The following is a 25,953-nucleotide window of genomic DNA, read 5'->3' on the forward strand; positions in this document are numbered from 1 at the left end:
GAAAATAACGCATTTTCTACATGCATACACCCATAGAGATAGAACAGTTCTATACGTATATGTGCATACACCACAGCACTTTGAAGATGGAATGCATGGAATGGAATGGCTCCCTTGTAGGTCAAATTCTGACCAATGGCTAATTCAACATCAGATATGTAGGTTTGAGCTTTGAGTGAAACAACAAAGTCCCCCACAGAGGCTCTCACTATCCGCGAGGATAGTGTGCTCTCGATCACTGCGGCTGACGTGTGTAAGGCTTTTAAACATGTTAACTCCCGCAAAGCAGCCGGCCCAGATGGCCTCCCTGGCTGATGTCTTCACGGACATATTCAACCTCTCTCTGTCCCAGTCTGTAATTCCCACCTGTTTTAAGGTGACCACAATCGTTTCAGTGCCCAAAAAGACAAGGTAACCTGCCTTAATGACTATCACCCTGTTGCACTCACATCTGTCATCATGAAGTGCTTTGAGAGGCTAGTTAAGACAACTCCACACTACCTGCCAGACTAGACCCACTTCAGTTTGCATACTTCCCCAACAGATCCACTGGTGACACCATTGCTTTCACTATGCACACTGCCCTATCCCTGCCCTAGACAAGAGGGATACCTATGTGAGAATGCTGTTCATTGACTACAGTTCAGCATTCAACACCATAGTCCCCTCCAAGCTTGTCACCAAGCTCAGGGACCTGGGTCTTAACACCTCCCTGTGTAACTGGATCCTGGACCTCCTGAGGATAGGCAGTATCACCTCCTCCACTCTGACTCTTAACACAGGGGCCCCCCAGGGCTGCATGCTCAGTCCCCTGCTGTACTCCCTGTTCACCCACGACTGTGGTCATGCACAGCTCCAACTGCATCATCAATTTGCTGATGACACCACTGTGGTTGGCCTGACCACTAACAATGATGACGAGCCGTGAGCTCCCAGCCATGCAGGACATCTACTTCGGGAGGTGCAAGAGGAAGGCCCCCCCACTTTGATTTGATTAGGGTAACTGGCCCTAAATGTAAAAAAATGAGTAAATTATATCAGCTGGTTGGTATGGATTTACTGATGAAAACCATTGCATGCTGAAAAGGGTACATTTGTTGCACAGAAACACAATAAAATGAATGGAAATATATATAGTCAGATCTTTAAATATTCATAGCATTTTTCAACAAGCAGAAACATTTAATAGGCCTGTTGACCATTTGTCGTCTGACTATCTGGGAGCCTGAGGGACTACTTAAAACGAAGGCTCACGTTGTAAACATGACCATCAACAGTCTAAACACATATTTTCAGCAATACATTTGATGACTTGATTTTTTTTTTTCAAAGGAAACCAACCTCCATTATGGAAATGAAAAATGATATCTGAATTTCCTGTTATGACAATAAGGAAATGAAAAAGGATATCTGAATTTCCTGTTATACATGACTATTGCATAAAGTTAAAATATGCCTGAATTTCTGTCCCATTTAAAAAAACAAAATCAACTGTGGTCATAAGGTCTCTTATCCAGAGGGGCACTACAACTTCTAGCTGTAGTGTGTCCACATAAAGGCGCAGTGTACCTTTAAAAGGTTGAACTATACTCAACGATTTATTTAGCTCTTCTCATTTGTTTTCGTAGTCATCTACCTTGCGCAGTACCACGAAGTGGAGGAGGCGGTCCACTATCAGCATCTTGCACCATGGACGCTACCAAACCAAAGCCGTGGAGTTTTTTATTAGAGAAGAGTATGATGTTTCCCATTCTTCTAATTTTGTTGATAAATCAGGCCTCTAAAATGAACGCCGAGGACGGCGGAATCGAGGAACTTGCAACCGAGAAAGAGGCTGAAGAAAGTCATCGACAGGACAGCGTGAATCTATTGACATTCATTTTACTGCTGACCTTAACAATTCTCACCATTTGGCTTTTCAAACACAGAAGAGTTCGTTTTCTTCATGAGACCGGGTTGGCAATGATATACGGTGAGACAGGAAGACAAAACGCATGACAACCCAAGCTCAATCCCCATATGAATGATCCAAGCTTATATTCAAAGCTGTATTTGAGGCGATGTCATTGCTACGGTCTGAATTCTCGATACATGTATCAACCATAGACATAATCATTGGTATCAACAGTGTAGATGCGCCGTCGTGATATTATATAATGCGCCATAATGATTCGATAAATTCAGTGCGCATCTAATTGGTTATGGGGGGAGTGACATTTCTGGAATTTGCTACTGTATTTGGATTGTGCCATCATCACTCCCCTGCAAAGATACCATAAGAACATTGCCTAGAACCAGTTTCAGTGCCGTGAAATTACATAGGGTGGTAAAAGCAACCTAATCGCCTCAATAGTTGCTGTTGATTTACATAAGGATCGATTCTATGATGTCATGGTGGGTCCTTCTAACCTACCGGAGTTCAGTCACTCATTCTCTAAAGCAGATCGTGCTACAATACTCCAGTCCAGACTACAGATGGAATATAGTATGCTATACCTGGGACGCGAACGCAATAGTGTGGCGCAATACGTACTGTACATCACGTGAACACATTAGGTCACCTGGTTGCTTCACTGTGCCATGTTGAGACATCAATCAAGAGATGTTACCTTTAATCAACACGAAGCCCTCCCAGTCTAACCATAGTATGAACTCCCTTCTCACCCTTTTTCGTGCCTCCCATGAAAATGTCGACTGTACTGAGCACTGGCTTCACTGTAATAGAGCGTCATCAGCAATCAAAGCAGAAATAGTTTGTATGTAGTTCCTGATATGCTTCCCTATTTTATATTAATTAATTTCACCTATAGATCTGTTCCTTTGGGAGTTTTTTGCTATTTAACAACCATGTTTGTTGGTGACTGAGAGGTTCAAATGGCTTTTCTGAGGTTACAATACTTACCTTTCCTCACTTCTCTGCTCCTTAGTTTTTCAATGTAGCTATCCACTTGTTCTTATAATGAGAACATGGCAACAGGCTAGATGAGAGAACACCAGGCAAGAAGAAGAAAAGAGAAGTCAGCTACAGTGTGGAGAAGCCACATCTCTGCCCTGTGTGCAAATGATTCTCTCTGCTTTTCTGAATGACCCGTTCTACCATTGTGTTGTCATTATTTGTTAACCAGAGAATACTATGGAGGGTATAGACTTTGCTTTTCTCAACCTTCAGTCTTTCTGGAGTGTTTATTTTTTTTATTTTTTCTTATCAGCTGGGCCTGTTTTATTTGTATTTTCATGGAGACCAATTCTGGCTAATAGTCCAACATGCTAGATCTGAAAGGCCAACCAGTATTTTGTACAGACAGCAATACTGAAGAAATCCTGCCCTGTTGAAGGAACCTTGTTCTTGGATCACTTAATAATATTAGGTGTATCGTAGTTAGCCCAGTATTCTGCTTAAGGAATGCAAATGGCTTGCTTTTGCTGCTGCCTCATTGTATGCTGTGTACACACTTACTGTGACAACCCTCAATTAGTGCTCCCTTTTAAACTGAACTCAGACTAAAATTAGTTTTAAAACCAAATCTCAATTCAGCTTCAAAGTGTATACTATCCTCTGTGTATGACAGCACACTTTTGAATACATTTAGATCCTGCAATACATGTATGATGTTGCAGGATGATAAAAACACACATTCTCAGTGATAGTTTAGTGTTTCCACCAGGTATATGCCTCTATGGTGTAAAATTAGTAAGAGATTGCTGCTGCGAGTGACCAAGCGGATGAAAAAAAAAATTATATATATATATGGTCGTCTTTCTTGTGTAGTCTCTGTGTGCTCCCTCTCTTTGAGATGCACTGCACACAGCTACAGCTGGTCATCTGTGAGGACGGCCGCAGCTTCCAATGTGCTGCTGAGAAATGACTATGTTGTAAAGTACAAATAACAAATGTTAATAGTGCTCTGCAGGGAAATGAGTGTAAGTTATTCATATTGTGTATTCAAGATTAAAGATTCTTTATTTGTCACGTGCATACAAGTATACAGTGAAATGCAAAAGTGACAGTGCCACAGAGTAGTGCAACAGTAAGTTTTAAAGTAATAAAAAAATAGAATAAGTATAATATAAGCAGCAGTGTAAACGGCGGTGAAGCAATGTACACAATGGAAACAGTGTCATACACACAGTGTATGACAAAAAGGATAGCTTACTGTAAGTGTCTATATTATATAGATTTTTCAAACCTCAAAGATTTTTGAATTTGAGGCAAAGGGTAAGTATTTATGGGGGCTGAGGGCATTTGGTGGCTTGATAAGTCTTCATCTCAGTTGTGGGGCTCTTGGTATTATTAAAGGGCTTCAAATGTCAATGAGATGAGGCAGCATTTCCATTTCCTGAGGAAAAAGCATGAGAGAAACATAATCATTTTTGTCACCGATCAGTTCAGTATTATAATCACTGCAGCTAGAATAATAGGATTGGTTCCTTATATTAGCAGTCACTATTCCCAGGTCTGCCTGTCTATGTCCACCTGGTCTCAGTCACCTCTATGCAGTTACAGCAAAGATGAAACTATGTGGGTTTTTCCATGGGTGTGTGCACATTCTCTGTCCAGTTTCATGATGCAGTGTTAAACGGTTGGTTGTACTCAAAGGTGCTTTCCTGACACTACCTGCTCTTTGTCCCACATTTCATTTTTTATTTGTTTTGTGATTCAGGCCTACAAGGTCCTGCCCCACATGCCATTCATAAAATAGAGGTCATAATGGTTTATGCATTGGCATTGACAACTCTGTGTCGTAATTTGTGGTTAAGGTTAACTGGTGAAGCCTTTGAAATGCAGTCAATCAGCACTAATAGCTTCACTTACATATCTTCAAAATGAAATTGTAAGTGCTGTCCGTGAGGAAAGGGTGCACTTCCTTCCTAGCATGTCAACTTTGGTGTTGACTACAGTATGGGTGTGTGTGTGTGTGTCCTGTAGTCCCTGCAGTTACCCACTGGTGCTTTATAGTAAATGCTGTGCTGGCAGCCTTGCCCTGTCTCCTCCAGATGACTACTGTCTTACCAGAGGATTTATGTTCTGGAACTGGCTTTCATTTTCCTTAGATTTAGCTCTGTTCTCTCTCTCTCTCTCTCTCTCCTTCATGCTCTATCACCCTCTCTCCTCTGCCTCCATTGCTTTGCTAGAAACATTTCTAGTGGCAAATTATCGATTCTTTTGAGCAATGGGACCACTGAGCTTGGCCCAGTTGCAATTTGTAGTGCAATTTGTTAATGCAGCGAATATTTTCTATGCATCCATACTCAGATCCGTTGCACTGGCTGGTCAACCCATCTTGACGGTCTTGCGGAGAGCAGCATAAGCAAGGGTGGCAGCCTGTGCTGATGACTGGAGAATGATATGATGAGCTGTAGTGTGTTATACGATATTTAAGAGTGATTTAACTGACTCTGCTCTAGTTCAGAGATGTGAAAAAACAATCTAGAAATGTACCCAGAATTTAGATCTACTGATTTTTTTTCCCCAGTTGGTGAATCCACATTGTATGCCATTGATATGGTAGTACACAGAGAAGGTTTCCACACAGCTGGCATAGATAGATTTATAATTCACATTATCTGGAATTTGTTTGTGTGTGTGTGTGTGTTCTCTTTGTAGATTGGATTATACAGATGTATGCCTTCATCAGCAGCTGTCTCTCTCTCCTGTTGCTCAGGGTTGTTGGTGGGTGTAATCCTGCGTTATGGCATTCCCGCCACCAGCTACCACAACAAGACGCCCCCGAGCTGCTCCCTGAAGGAAGGGCCTGTCAGCACCTTGCTGCTCAACGTCAGTGGCAAGTTCTTTGAGTACACACTCAAAGGGGAGATCAACTCTCGGGAGATCCACAACGTGGAGCAGAATGATATGCTGCGCAAGGTAACAGTCTCTCCCCAGACACTTCTCCTCCCATTCAGGGCTTTTGTGAAAATGTAACCCATTCTAGCTGCATATTGTCTAAAGCAGGGGTGTCAAAGTAATTTTGGCCCAGGGCTCCACTTTTGTCTTCTCCAAGGTCTTGAGGGCCACACACCTTGTTTTTTGTTTTACATTCAATCAGTAGCAAGCTAGCAACGGGCATAACATCCCTTGGTACAAACCGATGCATGCTAAAATGTATTCTGTTATTTCATTGGACAATTTGTAGTGTGGGAACTAGACATTAGACGGCTCTCATGCATCAAGCTATACATGACTGGAAAATGAATTATCAGACAAAGTTACGCAATTATTTATAATAGTTGCATTATCATTCCTACACAGGGTTGTATGTTGTTTTAGCTGTTATGTTTTTTATTCAAATAAAAAAACATATTTTTTAATAAGTACACTTGCTATTTCAAATTGTGACACCCCTGGTCTAAAGGCATGACATTAGAAAAGATATGGTACAACTGTTATCATTTTAGTCTCTCTCCCTCACGCTCTACCTAATGTTTGTTGTGGTACCATTACTCAGCTACTTGCTTGCTAAGCTAATTGATCAAAAGCTGCTTTTATCAGTGTTGTTAGGTTGGGGATTTCTTCTTGACCTTCATAAGTTGTCGGTGTATTATTTTTGCAACTAGGGTTTTACATTAGTTATGATGGTTTCTTTCTATCGCAAGATATTCATATATCTCTTTCAATTAATTTTGCAGGTTACCTTTGACCCCGAAGTATTCTTTAATATATTGCTACCTCCAATCATTTTCCATGCTGGATATAGTCTAAAAAAGGTAAGTCAACTGTCCACATTTCTCCATATGGAAGCAAAATGTTTTTTTTATGATAAAGGGATAATTAGCATGATACTCAGTTGCAACCTGAGCCTGGGTTGGCAATATGCTGTGCATGAGTGGGGTCCAGTTGGGCGAGTCTGCTGCCAAAACAAGCTGTCTCATTGGACAGATGGGTGGCTAAGAAAAGCTCTCATTGGTCAGGCTGCAAGAGCATTGACTGTACTGAAAATCAACAGCTCTCTGGGGAGGAAGGCCAGACCAGTTATCTTTCACTTCCTTTCTTAGGTTACCTTGGCACACTGCCAATATGCTGCCATTCTTTTGTTAATGAATGCGTATTCTCACTGTAACACTTTCACCCTAGCACATTGCTTGTTGTGCAAGCCGAATTTACATCTTGAAACAATGTCACATTTTCTATTGTAATCACGATGTTCTTTGAATAATGTTTTAAAGCATTTAGTTTTGCAGTTACTGTATGTTTACAGTATATATCTGCTTCAAAAACCACCCCTCCCACAATTACACATGACTGGGGATTGACACCCCTGTGTTTAGGTTTAAACATTGTATTGTACAATGTCTTGACCCTGAAATTAGGGATGGTAAAAGTTAATTATACCTCCCTGTCTGAGTTCTGACCAGTGGCTGAGAGAGAAGGCATTATTCAAGCCTCTTTATAGAATTGTGATGGAGCCCTGAGATAAGCACATTATGTCACAGAGCAAGGAATGGTGAATGTGGATAAAGCATAGCTTTGGAGGATAAACGTCTGTACATTTTTTCAGTTGGTAACAATCAAACTAATTGTGTTGGGGCCCCGTGAGATTCTGGTTTCCCCTCCCCAGTGCCCATGTTGTCTCACTATCAGCAGAATTTCGCCTTCGTTGGCTTGATTCAGCTGTCAGTCTTTTTGTATAGTCGGTGCGTATTGCTGTCTATCTATGTGTAGTAATGAAGGGACAGTGCCTCATGAATTTCAGCAACTTCAGTAGAATTACACGATAATTGCTGAGTCAGTTATGGGACCTCAGGAAATGGGGGAGGGGGTGGGGGGAATCATGTCCGCCCCAAAGGAGAAATGCAGTACATTGTTTTCTCCCTCTGGTGTGTCGGGGTCGATTGTAAACCTGTCGAGATTCTATTTCTTTTTAAGAAAAAAAAAAAAGGGGGGCATTTTTATTTATTGCAGATGCCAGACATCTGCACAGTGTAGTCTCTGAACTTAAACCTGGATATTCCATATATCATATTTACAGTATGTATCATATTCTCTGTATCATTATATGTGTCAACTCAACATGTGGAGTTCTTATACAGTATTAGGCTGTGAGGCTCTCTTATCACTTTACCTCTGACCCTAGACCAGCCTCATGGTGGAGGAGGAGGCAAGGCAGCCATACAAATAGCTGACATCAGTTGATACCCTCTGGGGTCAGAGATATGCTGCCTTTAACCAGGCTAAATTGTTTACTTGGCAAGCCAACCTCATGAGAACCATAGTTAGCTTGACTTCCATCTCCTTTGTACTTATGCTTTCACAGATGTGGTGTTTACTTTAGCATACTGTTGTGTGTTTTATTTTGTTCTGCCTTTTTGGGGAACTGGTATGGTTGACAGGTGGTTAGTGCTCACACTTTATTTTAGAGAGAAATGCATTCATTCAATAATTCATTTGGGCCTACTAATATAAGAATAGCATCAGTGTGGTGCCTCCACTTCTTAGGAGTGACCAGTTATGAGGATCAGCCATAGAGAGAGCATGAGATGTGGAGCTAAACAGAGTACTAGCTGCCATGAGTCATTCTGTTTTCTTTACTGACAGTCAAACTCCCATGAGGCTGAATGAGTGTTCGTTTAGTGACTTGGCCACCCATGGCTGGAAGAGACCCAGGGGACGCGGTCCCATTGATATGTTGTTTTTGTTAAAAGGGTCAATGAGTTGACAATTATGTCCTACAAGCAAAATGAGAGGATTACTGAATAACTAAAGGAAAGATATCGTTCTCAGTGTGGACCATCACATCTTACTTGCTCTCTTGTTGTCTGATACTGTACAGTCTGCACAGTATCCCAATGGCACAATGTTTATACCATAACCATTACTATGAGATAGCTGTCTCATGTATGCTTTCTCTCTTGTTCCAGAGACACTTCTTCAGGAATCTGGGCTCCATCATAACATATGCCTTCCTAGGAACTGCCATATCATGCTTTGTCATTGGGTGAGTGCTTCATATGTTGATTTATGCGAGGCCATACACATTGATATTACTACACAAATAGACTTCAAAAAGCCGGTATTTTTTTCTGATGCTGTCCATTAAAATATTCCCTACTGTGCAGATTGGTTTGATTAGATAACTGTATTGATCTTGACTGCCACCTCTCCTCAGGAACCTCATGTATGGAGTGGTTAAACTGATGCAGTTTGTAGGGCAGCTCACTGACAAGTTCTACTACACCGACTGCCTTTTCTTTGGAGCTATCCTCTCTGCCACTGACCCAGGTACAGTACAGTGTCTGACTCAACTGCCAACACAAATCTCTAGTCCTCTAGTGCCGCTGAAATCTGCCACTAAATTAAAACAACATTTCATGAATCTGGTTTCCTATAATATTCTAACCTGGAACACATGATTCTGTGTGTGTCTGTGTGTCTGATTCTAGTGACTGTGCTGGCCATCTTTAATGAGCTCAATGCGGATGTGGATCTGTACGCCCTGCTGTTTGGAGAGAGCGTCATGAACGATGCCGTGGCCATTGTCCTCTCCTCGTAAGTCCCTGCTCTCCTCCATCAGACCCACTGCCTGCAGCTCAGCCAGACTAAAAGTCAAAATCTCACCATTCTCACTCAGTGTTAGCAAGATTTCTCAGTTTCGGGGAAAGATTCCCAGTTCCTCTTTTTTTTCCCTTGTGATGTTGAAATTCTGCACTGAGGTGCCAAACAGAGCAGCACAGTGTTGCATCACTAATCTTATTCATCTGTAGCAGAGAAATGGTGCTCTGCTTCCACCTACTGGACACTTTGTAAACATATCTGGGACTGGAAATCTCCTAATGAAGTCTAGAAAGCTAGTTAGGATAAAACAGTTTTTATGTTTAAAATAAATCTTATAGAGTTACAGTTTTTCAGTGAATCATGTTTCCATGAAACCTTGGGATATATGTTTGATGGGTGATGGTAAACTGAAGATTTTGACACATTTCCTTCTCTTTCAGGTCTATTGTGGCCTACCAACCCAGCGGAGCGAACACACACACGTTTGATGCCGCAGCCTTCTTCAAGTCGGTGGGTGTTTTCCTGGGGATCTTCAGTGGCTCCTTTGCCATGGGAGCTGTCACTGGGGTGGTTACTGCCCTCATATCCTTCCCTGAAGCCTTAGTTGTCAATTAATGTCTCCATCCTAGTTGTTTACATTTTTAAAGGATATGGCAACTGGAATAATGTGTGATAGGAGATGTCATTTGAATCTGTAGCGATCTTGCTGTTGTTTTGTTGTTGTGTTGCCTGCTGGTGTGTAAAATGGTGTAGCTCTTTAACTCGTTTCCCACGTCACCAAATTCACTAAGCTCCACTGCTTCCCTCTGCTGGAGACAGCCCTCTTCTTCCTCATGTCGTGGAGCACCTTCCTATTGGCTGAAGCCTGCGGATTCACAGGTCTGGGGGGGGGGGGGATGATGAATGGTCAGGGTGGAGGGGTTGGGGTGAGGTTTGAATATTGAGAAATACATGTAAATTGTGAATCATATGATATCATTTCAGATGATTGGGCTGATTTGTTTTTCCAGAAATGCAGAAAAAAAATTTTGGGGAAGAAAAGCACACAACAATCAGCAAAGCAATAAAAAAGGATTAGATGAGTTAATCCATGGTTGTGTTCAGTGTGGTGTGTGTCTGTGTATGTGGTTCTAGGTCGCTCTGTGATGGATAGCCACCACTGTGTACTTTCCGGTGTGTTATGCTTAGACCACCTCTGTGTTCTCTTCTCCCCTAGGTGTTGTGGCTGTCCTGTTCTGTGGGATCACTCAGGCCCACTACACCTACAACAACCTCTCAGAGGAGTCCACTAAGCGCACCAAGCAGGTATGATGATGGGTTTTGAAGACTCCCCCTCTGTCTACAGCACTGGTCCCTAGCACTGATCTTATACTGTTTTGTTATGGTAGCACTAATAGGCCAGATGGCCCAATGATCAGCCTGCTATGACCTTAATCAGGGCTGCCTGAGGACATCATTCTCTCCCTGCTATGACAGACAACTCAGACAGGGGGCGCTGGTGAGTAGGAGACAGATCAGCTATAGAGAGCAAGCTGTGTCGTACATTGGAGATGTATAAGGAGAGGAGATGAGGGTGGGAGTAGGCCGGAAAGTCACAGGGGGGGGGAGTCTGGTGGCAAGCTGAGTTAAAAGAACTCCCGGTCCCCCGTGTGCTTTTCATTCTGAGAGTGGTACTGTGACGTAAGATGGATCCGCTCAGCTATGTAATCATGGCACCCAGGGAGCCAGCCTCTCATCAGGAGAACCCATCCACTCCAACTATCAAAGCCTTGCCTAGCTTCTGAGGGAATAGATGAGGAGTTTGACTTGGGAAGAGGCAGATAAGAGGAAGGAAGACAATGTTTCCCATGCCTGAATGTAAATGATTGGCAGTCAGCAAAGCTCCCTTGGGTTGAGGAGAGGACTGTGTATTGATTGAAGTTCATTAAGAGCCTTTTAAAGTTGTGCTGAAGGAGATTGAAGGGGATTCAACATTACTACTAGCCTCATTAGATGACTTGTGTACATGGATGTGTTACGTTTTGATTGTCTTGTTGTTTTGTAATGGTCTGCTTCTGGGTATTAGTATAACAGTTTTTTTTTTTCAGCTCTTTGAAGTGCTCCACTTCCTGGCAGAGAACTTCATCTTCTCCTACATGGGCTTGGCTCTGTTCACCTTCCAGAACCACGTCTTCAGCCCCATCTTCATCGTGGGAGCTTTTGTATCCTTTCAACAGAGATGTCAGAGATGTCACACTGTTATTATGTCACAGGTGCCCCCAGCATAGAGTGCTGATGTAATCTACATGCCTGCTAGCCCACTGCACATGCCAGTACCATCCTCCTGACTACAGCTGAATTTAGCACTTAAGCCTAAACTCAAAGTCCTTTTAAATCCCCTGAGCCTGGGTCCTAGCTTTGTTTACCTCAGACTCACCGTTATAGCCAGCCAGCAGAGATAAACAAACAACCCATACCCATGCATGCTGGGAAACCATGTTGCTGTGCTGTTACACTTTCATGTTCTTTTGATGGTAAAAATAAAAAAATAAATGTTGATAATTAAAAAGAACTAGGAAAGCCCTTTGATACCCAATAGTGTCCATAACAAACATTACAACATTCCAAAACATAACATTATTCCAGACAGAGTATTCCTTCCCTTAACCATATCCCGTCAATCAGGTTGCTATCTTTATAGGAAGGGCCTCCAACATCTACCCCCTCTCCTTTCTGCTCAACCTAGGCCGGAGGCACAAGATCAGGGGAAACTTTCAGCACATGATGATGTTTGCAGGTGCGTGGGGGAAAAGCCATAATGCTCATGCCCATGCTCTTTTTCATCATATCAAACTGCTTGCTGTCTTGATATTGATTGAGCACTGTCATTACGTGTTTGTACGTCATCCAGGCCTGCGGGGGGCGATGGCGTTCGCCCTGGCCATCCGGGACACGGCCACCTATGCCCGCCAGATGATGTTCACCACCACACTGCTCATAGTCTTCTTCACTGTGTGGGTGTTTGGTGGTGGGACCACCCCAATGCTGTCCTGGCTACACATCAGGTCATTATCCCTTCTGTTACTCTCTTGTCTCTCTGTATTGCTCTGTCTACCTCTTTTTAACCATGTAACAGTTCCTTTAGATTTTTATAGTAAACTCAGCTAACCTTGTGGCTTTTTGTTGTGGATGAGATCAGTTTCTGATGTTGTCCAGAAGGTGGGGCAAGAGATCCCTACTACAGCTTGGCCCTGTGGCCTGTATGTTTACGCCTCTTTCTATCTGTCTGCTAGCTCCCTCCATCTGTCACCATGGGAACTGTTGTTAGATGTCCTCCAGTAGTACTGTAGTGCCTCCACTTGAAATAGTGATCATTCCTGAATCTGAAGTGGCAATCATAAGTAACTCTGAGTCAACATTGAAATAAGGACTGGCAGATAAACACCTGCTCTAGGAATTGATACACTAGTAGGCTACCTCTGTCACTCTCACTGGCAGGACTGGCTGGCGTGGAGGAGCTTAGCTAACATTTGTGTCTGTCTGTCTGTCTCTTGTCTAGCCACCCTCAGTGGGGTTCGACCTGGATGTCCATGTCCAGAGCTGCTATTTATCTGAATAAAGAGGATTATGGCTAGTAATGTGTATACCAGCAGCTGCCTGTAGCTAAAGGGCTCAGTTTAATATCAGTAATGCTACCTCATTACTTGTATTAAACTGGGGTTTAACTGAGATCAGAAAAACCTCTAGACGGACAGCTACTCATCACCGCTGTGACCAGGAGCAGCCTGAGATATGTGAGGTGTGGCCTGACCCACCCATGTTATCTTTGATAGGCTATCCTTTGTACGCCAGTGCACGAGTGTCAATCTGTCGGATTGCAGGGGGATACATACATACGGCCACTTGGACTTTGTTGTAAGATGTCGGTGTGTTTCATTGACAGTATTATCTTACTGTGTCAGTCCTGCAGTATATTTTTTTGTTACTGTCTGATAAGGTGGAGTGGGCAGCAGTCTCTTACCTCCCCCACCCTTCCCAGCACTAAGTGCCATCCAATGGCTGCCAAAGAACAAATGAATAAAAACAGAGAGAGGAAAAAAAAACCAAGATGATAAAGTAGTATTACAGCCATGGAAGCTCAAAGAGTAAAAGCAGAGAACAAGTGAGGACTGTTGAGACTAATGCATGGCAAATAACAAAAGCTCAAATGTAATACAAAAGGATAAGCAAAAGGAACCGAATGACAGAGATTTAGGAGCCATACCTACATCCTGATCTGAAGATTTAGTTTGGTAAGATTCAAATGCATTTGCATTCCAACAATCCAAGTTCCAATGCATGTATGGTCACGAACATGCATACAGACAATACTATTTCCCTTGAGTCATGGCACTGAAAGCAGGTGAACAGGTTGGTGCTGCTGTAAGCCTGACTCCAAGGGGAGTGAGCCACACTCTAGTGTGTAGTTGTGTAGAGTGTGTAGAAAACCCCACAGTTTTTTTTGGCCATTGTTTGACAGTCACGATGACTCCAGGCCTCCTGCCTCTCATCATGCTGACTTACAGTGCAGCCATCCGTGGGCCGTGCAGGGAAAGCTCCACTGCCAGAATCCTGACGACAGTACAGTAGCACTTAGTTAATCTCCTGTGCCATTATCTCAAATGGTTTCTATAGGCAAGGGGAATTAATGTTGTGTGTGTGTATTGTTTTGGGGGTTGGGGGGTGGTGGCTGGGGCAGCTATGAAGCAAATGAAGAAGGACTTTGATGATACTGTTATGATAAATTGATTTAGGGGAATATTTCACAATTAAACTATGTGAGTACTGGCTCCTCAAACTCCCTTCTTTAATATAGCTGATAAAATTCTATAAACTAGATGAGTGGACTGTGGAGACAGGATGTCTGTGTTTAAGCATGGCTTAAGTCAACTGAAACTAAAGATGTGTCAAGACAGCCCCTTGTTCCTCTCCCAGGCTGTCACAACTTTTTGTTTAACCCAGAACATCTGCTGGTATTCTCTGCCAGTGTAGGGGATCAGTGCACGTCCCCAAAATAGGGGATTTACTATGGGACTGAGACTGAGCTTTTAAAAGCTTGAGTGATTATTGCACTCTGCTTAGTTCTTCACCAATGCAGTACTGCTGTAGTATGTCTTGACATTTAATTCCAACACTGCCAACCTACAGACACCACAGTCTCACTCTGTCTCACAGTGCTGCTAACAGGTCTTTATTCCGCACTTGGCACCTTAAGTGTGGTCTGGTTTGTCTGGTCGTTCAGCCCTGAGAAATGATTTTTCTCGTGTTTATGGTTTGGTGTGACGGAGGAACCCTGTAGGGCTTTTGTCATGCGATGTAATCTCCATCTGTGTTCCCCTAATAAACATGTTATCTCCATCTGTGTTCCCCTAATAAACGTGATATCCATGGTCTTGCCTTGTTGCATTAGAATGGGTCAAAACAACAACATCTGAGTGAATAAGCACCGTAATGATTTTGATTACAAACATGGCATCAGACAGGCAAATGGATGAGAATTTTGTTCCCGAAGTGAAAGAGGACAAATGGTACAGTCAGTGGGAGGATAGTTCACACTGCAGCTAATGGCTATGATCTAACACAGCTGCCAAAAGCCATCTGTATGTTTTTCTCTGGGGTAGAGGATTAACATTGCATTGTTTTGTGATGAGTGAAGAAACCATTATCTTTCTACACAAGAGTATGGTGCCACTGCTTTTTGCTGGCCTCTGCCCAATTAATATGTGTGACTCTTTGTGCCAAGGCAGAGTTGGGGACAACACAGCATCCCAGCAGGAGCAGCACCCCAAACTGTGGCAGTACGCCAGGTGACATGTCTGTGTGTGCTGGGTATATGGTGATGGGAAGGCTTGCGGTTGGATGCACTATCTGGATGCAGTTGGATGTCACTTTTCACTGATCTGGTTACTCTTCACTGATCTGGTCACTTTTCTTCAGTTGGGAGTGGGTGCGGTGTGCATTTATTAGGGAAAGGTGTTTTTCCTGACCATGTGACCTGACCAGGAAAAACTCTTTAAAGGCCATTTGGCACTAGCCAAGATATTATTGTGTGTTTTGATCCACAAGCATAGTTTTTAAACAAATGAAATGGTGGTACAGAGGCCTCAAGCTCCAAAAGTTTATGAATAATCCACACAAGTACAGCCCAGATTGAGGTGGGTGTATTAGCTGGTGATGCCATCATGATGTGTCACAGCTGCTTTACAAGCTGCTTTACCATGCCTGCTGGGGTGGGGGCTGCTGCCATGGTGGAGAATCCTTGTGACAGCTAGGGTGTGCTTTTCTCTGGGCTGTCCCTCTGGTTTTCACAGCACTGCGTCAGGGAGAAATCACACACTGTGTTCTCTGGAAGCTGCTCAACACAGTGATGTGAATAGAACTGGGTAGCACCACCAGGAGGAGGAGGAGGAGGAGGAGGAGGCGGCATGGTGATGAAGCATGCACCACAAACTGGCTTCACAAACAACTTTGTGTGTGTGTGTGTGTACGTACGTATGTGCGTGCATGCATACTTGCATACCTTAAAACCTTAACACCATCACTTTAAATAAAGGATACAAAAAAAATAAAAAAACACTGAACAGAGCAGATCCGGTCTATGGTCAGTCTCTTATCAGAGGAAACAGTGTGTTGGCCTATGCTCCTCTCAGTGCAGTGCTATCCCCAGCAGCGGTGGATGTTACTGTGCCTTAATCTCATAGGCTGCTTCCAGATCCTTCCTGAGGCAGCCCCAGACCAGCCACTGTGCTTCTTTGCACCTCTTTGTTTTGCCAGGCCTCTGCCCCCCCTCCCCTCCCCTCCACTCCACACACACACACACACACACACACACACACACACACACGGAGGCCCTGTAGTGGAGAGCAGCATGTCCTCTGAGGGTACAGGGTAGTCCTACTTCAGGGTTGTGTTTGGACAGTTGGCCTCCTGCAGTCTGGCTCTTGTCTAACTGCTGGGGTGGAAAATGACTTTGTTTCTTTATCCATAATTTGCGCTCTTTATGAGAAGGCCACGACTCCGACAGTTATTATAGAGCTGTTCATTATTTTCATGAAAGAGGTGTTGAGAACTCATTTTGTTCAATTTCTATTAAATTCGATTTTTTTTTGTACTTTGGACACAAAACATGATCTATATCAAATAACTCAGCCCTGGTAATGGAAGATTGTGCTTTCGAATATGTGTATGGTAGATAAGTCAGCTCCACCCTTGTACATTGGCCCCTGTCCATATAGACTGGTTTCAGGTTTGGTCTGTTAATCTTTGCTCAAAATGAACTGTTCCAGTGTGTATAATAGAGGCTCTGTGATTGAAAGTGCTGTTACCTTTTCCTCTGGATCGGCTTGTGTTCAGTCTAATCCTCATCCATTTGGAAAAAAGACACTTATGTGAAATTACAGAAAAGCTAATAGTGATTGTGAATACTGGATGAAACCGTAGTATAATCCCCAGAACCAAGTACTTTCCTGCTTTCTATGTCGTGTCTACATAGCCTGCTTTCAGCTAAAATGATCACCTCAGTTACTTTGAGAGAGAACATTACTCTGTCACAGGTTGTATTACTGGAAATGCTGTTGGTAAGGGGTAATAAGCTAGGTAGAGGAGGTTTGCAGGGTTTTGCCATATGTACTAAATAGTTCAGAGTTTCCATCTGTTTCAGCCAGGAGTGACTCGACGCTAACTGATAGTTGTTACACCTCACACTTTCGCCCTGATACCAGTTAATTATAATCAAGTTGCAGGAGGTGTAGATCTATCTTGTGCTTGCTTCTTTTGAACCCCAGAAACACACACACACACACACACACACAGGTCAGGCCTCTCACCATGACCTGCCTCTCTCTCTGTGTAGGGTTGGAGTGGACCCAGATCAAGATCTGCAGCCCTGTGGAGACAACTTCATGGTTCTCCAAGGGGTAAGTGTCTATTGAACAGGCCCACTCTTCTATGGATGGCCCACTTCCCCTAATGGTGAAATTTTGTCTCACAAGGACGTCCTTCTCTCTCTTATGTGGTGGGTGCTGTTTTCATATTTCAAGACCACAAACCAAGTTTGAGCTGTTTCCTTCCTGTAGCTGTTGGCCTCTGAAAGTGCATGAAGCAGTCACACTCAGATTCACCAGTTGTCATAATTAGAACACCAGAATAAAATTAAAATGCTGACTGTAAGATGGTAAACTCAGCTTAAAAGTCTTACAGGTAAAGCTTCATTTTATAAGCTTCAAATGTGCACACTGATTAACAAAGGGAGTATACTGTAGGTAAGACATGACAATATAAGTTATCTTTACAGTTATGTTAGGATGTACTTAGTTTGTTGTTTGAATTATTTGCATAGAGTAACATTTATCCAGCCTTTTAAATGTGCCTAACCAACTTGGTCCTCAAAATTCCTCCCACCTGAACAGTGTCAGATTTCCCCTAATCCTTTGAGTGAGGTGTAAGCCAGGGCTCAGTTCCAGTTTGCTCATATCATTGCCTGTGTGGATGCCTGCACATAGACTGAAAAACTAGTTTCAGGTTTAGTGAGGGCTTTCCAAACCCATTAGAACTGCGTGGAAGATCAATCGAATAATTGAGTCATGAATCAGTCAATATAGTCTATTTATTTCCATGGAAAAGTGTCAAAATATGTTATGACTTTATTGTATTGCTATGCATGTCAGTGCTCTAAGCAGCTGAATGTAATTCCAATCTGTGTGGAAAGTGTGGGCAGGGCCCCACCAGGCCTGTACTGTCTCTCTTGTCCCAGCTCTCTGGACTGGCTGTTTATTGACAAACCGCTGAGCCTAAGGCAGTGTTCAGATACACAGCTGGAGGGGAGGGGGGAGGGGGGAGGGGGGAGAGGGTGAGGGTGAGGAGGTGTTAGCCACCATGGCATCAGAGGGAGATGTTACTGCTCACACTGTTGTGTTTACTTACAGGGGCTTTAAACAAACCAGTCTGCTATCTCTCCTGTCCCCCATTATATTTATCCACTGCTAAGTAGTTTTCCACAGAGAGGACCTGTAACACTGGGTGGTCTCCTATTCAGACGTCATTGAGACATTGTAATGCGAAAAAAAAGTACACTGATTACCTCACACTTCAAAGCATGTACTGGATCGATGTTGCATGCCATAGACTGAGTTCATGATGGGAGAGATGTATTGAGATCTACGTATGTGGGTCCTTGAGTGTGTGAGAACATGACGTGTGATAACATGTCTCCCTGTGTCTCTAGGATGGGCCCCAGCCTGAGGGACAGAGTAAGACCAAGCAGGAGAGTGCCTGGCTCTTCAGACTCTGGTACACCTTCGATCACAAGTATCCTTTGACTATGCCACTCAACCGACCTGGGAAATCATTGGCTGTCGTTAATTTAGTTTCCTTGCTCTGGTCTTTTAACGTTATTAATGAAGTAGGAAATGTAGCCTGCCTGTGAAATGAACGAAATACTGAATGAAATTAGTACTCCCTTATCCCACTTGCTTTTTGTTTAAGGCCCATTATGTGGTAAACTTTCAGTAATCTCTACTTTATGAACTTCTACTACTGTGTACATGTTTGTAGAAGAGGCACGCTAAATAAAATCATATATTTTTCGATTGAGAGAGTGTTGCACCTCTTCTACGAACATGCTTAGATTATGTATTTGAAGCAGTACATCTTCTCTCGTTGTTCAAGCACGAAACCCTCCTCTACTGCACTGACCTTTTACTATGCCCGTATGAAAGACATGTGGGTTCACTACTTGGCTAGTGTGAGTGTGGACAGCGATCCAGGCTGTAATTATCAGAGTCAGATGCTGAAAATAACAGTCTCAAGTGAAAGTGTTTCTACAACTTCTCCTCCCTCTCTTCCTCCCTCCTCCACAGCTGAACAATGGCCTCCCCGGGAGATTGTCTCTAGCAGGTCAACAAGAGTGGACAGCTGTTTGTTACTACAGGGGACTCTTTCCATGGTGACACGTGCCAGGCACAGCTGACGTGTGTGTGTGTGTGTGTGTGTGTGTGTGTGTGTGTGTGTGTGTGTGTGTGTGTGTGTGTGTGTGTGTGTGTGTGTGCGCTGGGGGGGGGAGACACGTGTAATGTTCCTGTGGGAGAAAAGAGAAGGTGAGGGTGAATGTTACTCCACTGGTAGGCACTGGTGGTGAGTTTGGCTACGGTTGTAAGGCTCCTTGTCCCTGGGCATCAGACCGTGGGCCCAAAATACTCTGAGAAGTTTGCACTGGGCATGCTAACATTACCTTGTGAGCAAGCAGATCATTCTCTCTGCTCTAATCACACTAAAGGGTAAAAGATACAAGGTGTTGCCCTTTGTGTGAACATTGAACAATGTCTTATCTGAAAGAGAAAAGGCTCTCTTCTTTGCCGCCTTTGGTCTGTCTCAACAGACTTGTGTCTGAACTCAGAGGCTTGGAGCGCAAGTCTTCTCCTCTAACCCAGTGGGAGGCAGTGGGCATAGGGTAGTGGACTGTTTCAAACTAGTTGCCATACTTGGGCTGTCCCACATGGGGACTAAACAGTTGCCCGATTGTTTTCCCTTGTGTGCCTTTGTTACTCTCCATCCTTCAGATATGTCATCATCTGATAGCTTTTCAATATATGACAGCTTGGCCCAGTATTCTGCTATTCTGACTGGCCACTACAATCACAGGCTTAAAAAAAAAAAAGTCAAGCTACTCCAGTAGTTATTTTTGTCTGCTTCTCTTCTGGGACATGAAAGAGGCAGCTAATGAGATGATTAACCACTAATGCCATGATGTCAGCACTGAATTGTGATATTGATGATCTCTTATGTAGGGATCCCCACAAAAAGGTATTTGCTGTCATGCATTCTGTTTGGATTGAAAAAGGTGTTTTCCTTAACAATGTCCCAGTTACCTAAAGCCCATCCTGACCCACAGTGGCCCACCCCTCACCACCACCCTGCCTGCCTGCTGCGGCCCACTGGCACGCTGCCTGACCAGCCCTCAGGCCTATGAGGTGAGTACTGTGCACACACACACACACACTCCTATACAAAATAATCACAAATGTGTTTACATGCACGGCTTCACGGCTTGTGAAATGTTAGATATAAATCTCCTCTTGTCAAGCAAACAAAGGTTTGACACTCTCTTGTAAATAGAGGAACCTGGAATTCACACATCCATGCTGCACTGCATGTTTCACTTCCCCCGACATCTCAAGTGACTGTTGAAATCATCACTAGGCTGAATTTCACATTTGAAATGAAAAGATGACAGCAACTCAGTGTCCTGGAGCACAGGCTTGCATATTGTGTCTGTAGGGCTGTGTATCCCTCGGTGACTTAAAGTGTCTGAGTGCCTGAATTACTCTAAGGTGAAGGAAGACATCCTATGACCCCACAACATTAAGACACAGGGTGACATGTTTGCGTCATATACAGTAATAACTGAATGACTTCTACTTCCTCAATTGTGAGTATTCTCATCTATGTTTGCAGTGTAATGACTGTTTGAGAGTATATTCTGTATCCCTGCAAAGAAAACACAAAAGCACCAAGACTTTTAGCAGGACAGCAAATGGAGGAAGAAGCTTTTTACATTTAGTTGGTACAAAAGGCCCAACCACTGATACGTCAATGATGATCACTGCTCTGAAAAGACATTGTGTTCCAATTTTTGAAACACAGAGAACACTCATTCACTAGAGATGGTCACACTTGGATTAACTTTGGCAAATTCCCCAATTCATTTCAAACACCATCACATGGGTTTGATATTCTTCTTGTAACACAATTGGCCATTATATTGTCCCTTCACAGTTGCCCAAATAACCTACTGGCCCGCCATTTTAGTTGTTGTTTCTTATACCTATATACTTTGTTGCAGTCTGCTTTGCAGCAAGGACATTCATTTATAGACTCAATATATAAAAAAATGCAAATCCTTTCCAAGTTCACTCTCTGACAATCATGCTCTGTTTCTCCACTTTCTTGTCCCATCACCCACTCTCTCTCTCTCTCTCTCTCTCTCTCTCTTTCTCTGGTCTCCCGTTCTCTGTTGAACATTGTTTTCTAATGGTGATTGTGGTGTCTGTGTGTGTGAGCCAGCATAGGTTTGGCAGACTACAGGCCCATGAATTCAGCTCATTGTTAACATGATCAGGACAGTCCAATGGTTTGTGTTGGCAAGTGGAGAGAAGGAGGATTAAATGGAGTTCTTTGTCCACTTGCTCACAGTGGATATTATGAAATGTGTGGTAACACTAGAGGGGGTAAAGATGGCCTCCTACTGACGAGGCTGCTTTAGTGGCTCAAGTACCCCCTTGTAGAAGAAGAAACTCTATACTATTCTATTGTTATTCGTTTACCCTGTTCCAATGTTATGGCATTCATTCATGACACCCAAGAGCTCGATTTTCGGTGGTTTGCAATATCTGCTAAATCACAATAACCACCTACAATCACCACTCTTATTAAATTTGTATTTTACTATTCTGCACTTTGTACATTTGATATCCATTAGGAAATGCAAGCACATTAATTTCCATCCCATTTTTGTTTTGAAAGCCCAATAGATTTTGTCTGGATAATTTATTTCCCCATAGATATATGTTAGTGCAGAGTAGTTACATAATGGTGATTTACTTTGTTTGATCCATCTCATCAGGGTGTAATCCCTGTGTTGACCCTCTGTAAACTCATCATGTGCACTGACTCTCCTACACCCTGGGGAGAACTGGCTGCATATTGACTCCCAGTCAAACCTTATTAGAGCTGTACAACCTCACGCTATGGTGGAGAGACTATTGACCTACTATTGACCCCTCATCCAAATAAATTCTATGTACATAGATTGAGTGTTACTGTCAGAACAATTCTCATAACAACTAAACTTCCCAGACACTGCTGCTATATAGTAGAGTACCTGTTATAGTTGTGTGTATTTGGTGTGTCTAATCTATCCTGTCACAGCTGTCTGATCCACATCACTTGAATACAGAGAACTAAGTGGTGGTCTCCTCTCCCCCTTTGACTCCAGTGTCCCTCATGAACCTTTTGTGCTGTTAATGTCAGTGTGCGAGAACGTGTCTGTGTGTGTTGCCGCCACCCCCCCCCCCCATGCCCCCCCCCCCCCCCCCCCCCCCATGTCTCACTGTTGCTGTATTTGCAGATCCATGAACAGTTGAGGGACAATGACTCCGACCTTATCCTCAACGACGGAGACCTGACACTCACCTACGGCGACACGGCCATCACAGCCAATGGGGCGTCCAGTGGGGGGGCAGACGTGGCTGGGGGGTCTGGCTGGGGCCTCAATGGCAAGCGGAGCGGCAGCACGTCTGAGGAGGCGCTGGAACGCGAGCTTGACTCCCGCGAACAGGAGCTGCTGAGCCGCGGCACACGCCTCGTCTTCCCCATCGAGGACCACGCCTGACCCCCCCACCACGCCTGACCCCCACCACGCCACAGCCCCACATACCCCAGACTGCCTCACCCTCAGGCCCCACCCACACCTCACCCCTGCAGGTGGAGAACAGACCCTCTAACAGACATCAGACGATGGGGGGGAAGAGAGGGGGATGGACAGACGGGGGAGAATAGGGTTGGGTTTAGAGACTCATCTCGTCACTGACTCTGAACTCCTTGCCCCAAGGAGCAGAGAAGAAGAAGGAGCATTTCATTGTCATTACGGAACAGGAGCTGAAGATAGAGGAGACTTGTGTTACCTAGTCCCTCAGAGAGAAGAGAGTTAACAACCCATGCTGTGAATGATACTGTGACTCCATTTTACTGTTTCTTTTCTCCCCTGCTGAAAGGAGAGGGAAACCCCTATCCAGGATATAAATTGAGGGACACAGCCTACCCTCCTGGGAAATGCAATCTGCACTTTTGATGTGCTGCATTTTGTTTGTTAATATAATGGGAGTTGAAAAGTCAGATATTGTCAGTCACTGTGCTGTCAGAGTGTCTGCATCCAGCTATATCTCTGTATGTCTCAGTGTGTCAATCATTGCTGAGCGCTGACTGGCTCTCATGGCCATCAGCCATTCCTGCTCTTGATCCCATTAGGCGACCCAAGCAATCACACCTCATCAAGGCATCCTCATAGTCTACATATCTCGATGGGGAATCTGAATGGCAGTATTCATTATCTAGATCTAGGTCACGGCCCTGGTAGGTTTGAGGAAATGCAGTATTTACGGTCTATTCTATCTCATGCACTACGGTATGACTGCTTAGTGTGTAGTGGAGCCAAGTTACAGTGAAGGCACTCTGTTGAGTAGGGTAGCTTGGACAATGTCTTGCCCCCTAATTACCGTCACAGTCAGTGGAAGACGCGTGCTGATGTGGCTGATGAATGAAAGAACACCGATACAATGCCCATCTTTGTCCAGTAGGATCACCCATTTCAATGCATTACGTCTCATGACAGTGAAGATTGCCATCTGTGTACATGTGATGCAAGAGTCACATGTACACAGATGTTTGGCCCTAGCTCCATTACTATGATAAACACAACAACAACAACAACAAAAAACTTGATTTGAAATGTACAGAAAAATCTTTCCACAAGGGCATTGATCCACTGGGCTGCAAGCCAGCCATGCCATTGGCCCTCTTAGATCTGCCAATCATCTCTAGTGCCCTATTCTTATGTAAGGGACTGTCTTAAACATTGGTATACCATGTACTGTGCTGCACAGTCTGTTTTAATTGACATCTTAGAGGTTATATATGTAATGATGATCCTCTTCAATGTTGTTCAAATGTCTACACACAGACACACACAGACAGACAGACAGACAGACAGACAGGACCAGTTTTCCCTATCACTTTCCACAGCTTTTTAAAGCATTCCAGGACTCTATAGCTCAGTAACGTATTGTCCAAAAGATGTATTTACATGACTCCACAGATTGCACCATGTGAACTATAGAAAGCTTTAATTAATGTTTTATAAAGTAGCATTGATGTTGTATAGACCCTTCAGCCTAAGGTGTCTCTCTTTGTATGTAGAGCATCCTGAGGACTTCCTCCTGTGATTATATTGTTATGAAGCAAATCGTTGGTCTCCTGCATCCCTGATAAAGTTTTGTTTTTTTGGAGCAGTTGTAGTCCTTGGCTCCTCTCCAACAATTGTAAATAGTAGCAATGCAAATGTATCAGGCAGCTGCGTTTGCCTCTTCAGCGGGTCTGTCCAGCTGTGCGCCCCAGGAGACCTACCCAAGCACTTTAGCTCAGTTGAGCTGCGGTTTGAACAAGCATGTCCTGGGTGGGGGGGGGGAAGAGTTTTTTTTTTTTTTTTTTTTGCCAGGTGGGGACAGGTGTGTATACGCCATCTGCTTTATATGTAATGCTTAATATACGCTTTGGAAACTTTGCAAAATTAACTGATCCCCTTTTTTCAAATCAGCAACCCATTTCTGTGTTGTGTGTCAGCTTTCTGAGTGTTCTCCCTAGAAGGTACAGAAGGTTCAGAGGATCATGCATATATGTATGTCTATAGGAGGTCCGATGTGGAATGCAGTGTTGCGGAGTGTGTGAATGCCACAATTGTCTGGCCACACTCTGGAATCTGTCAGATGGATGGACACACATGGGAGAACTCTGCACAGCAGGAATTTCAATGGGGAAATGAATCAATCTAGTTATGCAATCCACCCCCAACAGCTGTACAGACTATAGGGCATTTAAACCCCAGTATGGAAGGGTGGGAGGAACTGTTTAGCATAACACTTTGGGGCCACAATCTGAGGTGGAGGCATGCCTGTGTCTGGTGCCCCCTCTGTGTTAACATACTGACTTATTTACCACTCTGTCTCAAAGAGCCTTTGTGATTAGCCATCAGTCAATATCTGTGCCCAGCGACGCTAACGGAACATGACGCTCTCTCATCTGCCTGTGATTCTGACATCAGTTATTCAGTGTTATGGCTGTGCATACTGTATGCCTCGAAATGCCTGCCCCACCATACATGTTACATTTTCAGTACGTTTTGGGTTGTGAAAAACAGGCAAAACTGTGAAAATGTATTCATATTCATTTAAACTCATTTGTATACTCCTGGAGACATTATTTCCCTTGAATGTGTGTTTTGAAAAGTAATGAATAAGTAACAAATATGAACATTGAATTGTAACTTGCAGACAAGGCCCAGTAGAAAAGGTGAGTTTTCTTGGAGATCTGAGACTGCACTTTATCAATTGCAACCATGGATGTCTTTAATGGTGGCTGGTGACAATGGAGTTGTGTTTGGTGCCAAACTGGAGCCACTCCACCTCTGCAGACTGTTTTGCCATCACCTGGTTTGTAGGTCCAACTATCCATACATGCTGTCTGCCCCAGAGAAATATGGAGCTGTAGCTATATGTAAATATCATTAGTGCACCTGTTGTTTCCAGTAGCAACAATTGGCTGCAAAGTTTTACCTGCAATGTTTTGCATGTCAATATCTGTCAAATACCTGTTTAAAGCTGTCAATAAATCCAAAT

The 25,953-nt window shown here is 43.6% G+C and overlaps 1 protein-coding gene across 1 annotated transcript; it reads left to right on the forward strand.

Annotated features, from left to right (window-relative positions):
- The first annotated feature begins 1,665 nt into the window (after positions 1–1,665).
- slc9a7 (solute carrier family 9 member 7) lies at positions 1,666–25,952 on the forward strand. The gene is made up of 16 exons (XM_083671784.1): positions 1,666–1,972; positions 5,664–5,866; positions 6,628–6,705; positions 8,857–8,933; positions 9,105–9,217; positions 9,379–9,484; positions 9,931–10,072; positions 10,264–10,369; positions 10,707–10,795; positions 11,578–11,691; positions 12,155–12,266; positions 12,381–12,534; positions 17,361–17,424; positions 18,732–18,814; positions 20,370–20,475; positions 22,632–25,952. The coding sequence occupies exons 1-16, from the start codon at positions 1,690–1,692 to the stop codon at positions 22,893–22,895; spliced, it is 2,094 nt and encodes a 697-aa protein (XP_083527910.1). The 5' UTR covers positions 1,666–1,689; the 3' UTR covers positions 22,896–25,952.
- The last annotated feature ends 1 nt before the right edge of the window (position 25,953 follows it).

Source organism: Argentina silus (assembly GCF_951799395.1).
Source record: "Argentina silus genome assembly, chromosome: 6".
Taxonomy (NCBI): domain Eukaryota; kingdom Metazoa; phylum Chordata; class Actinopteri; order Argentiniformes; family Argentinidae; genus Argentina; species Argentina silus.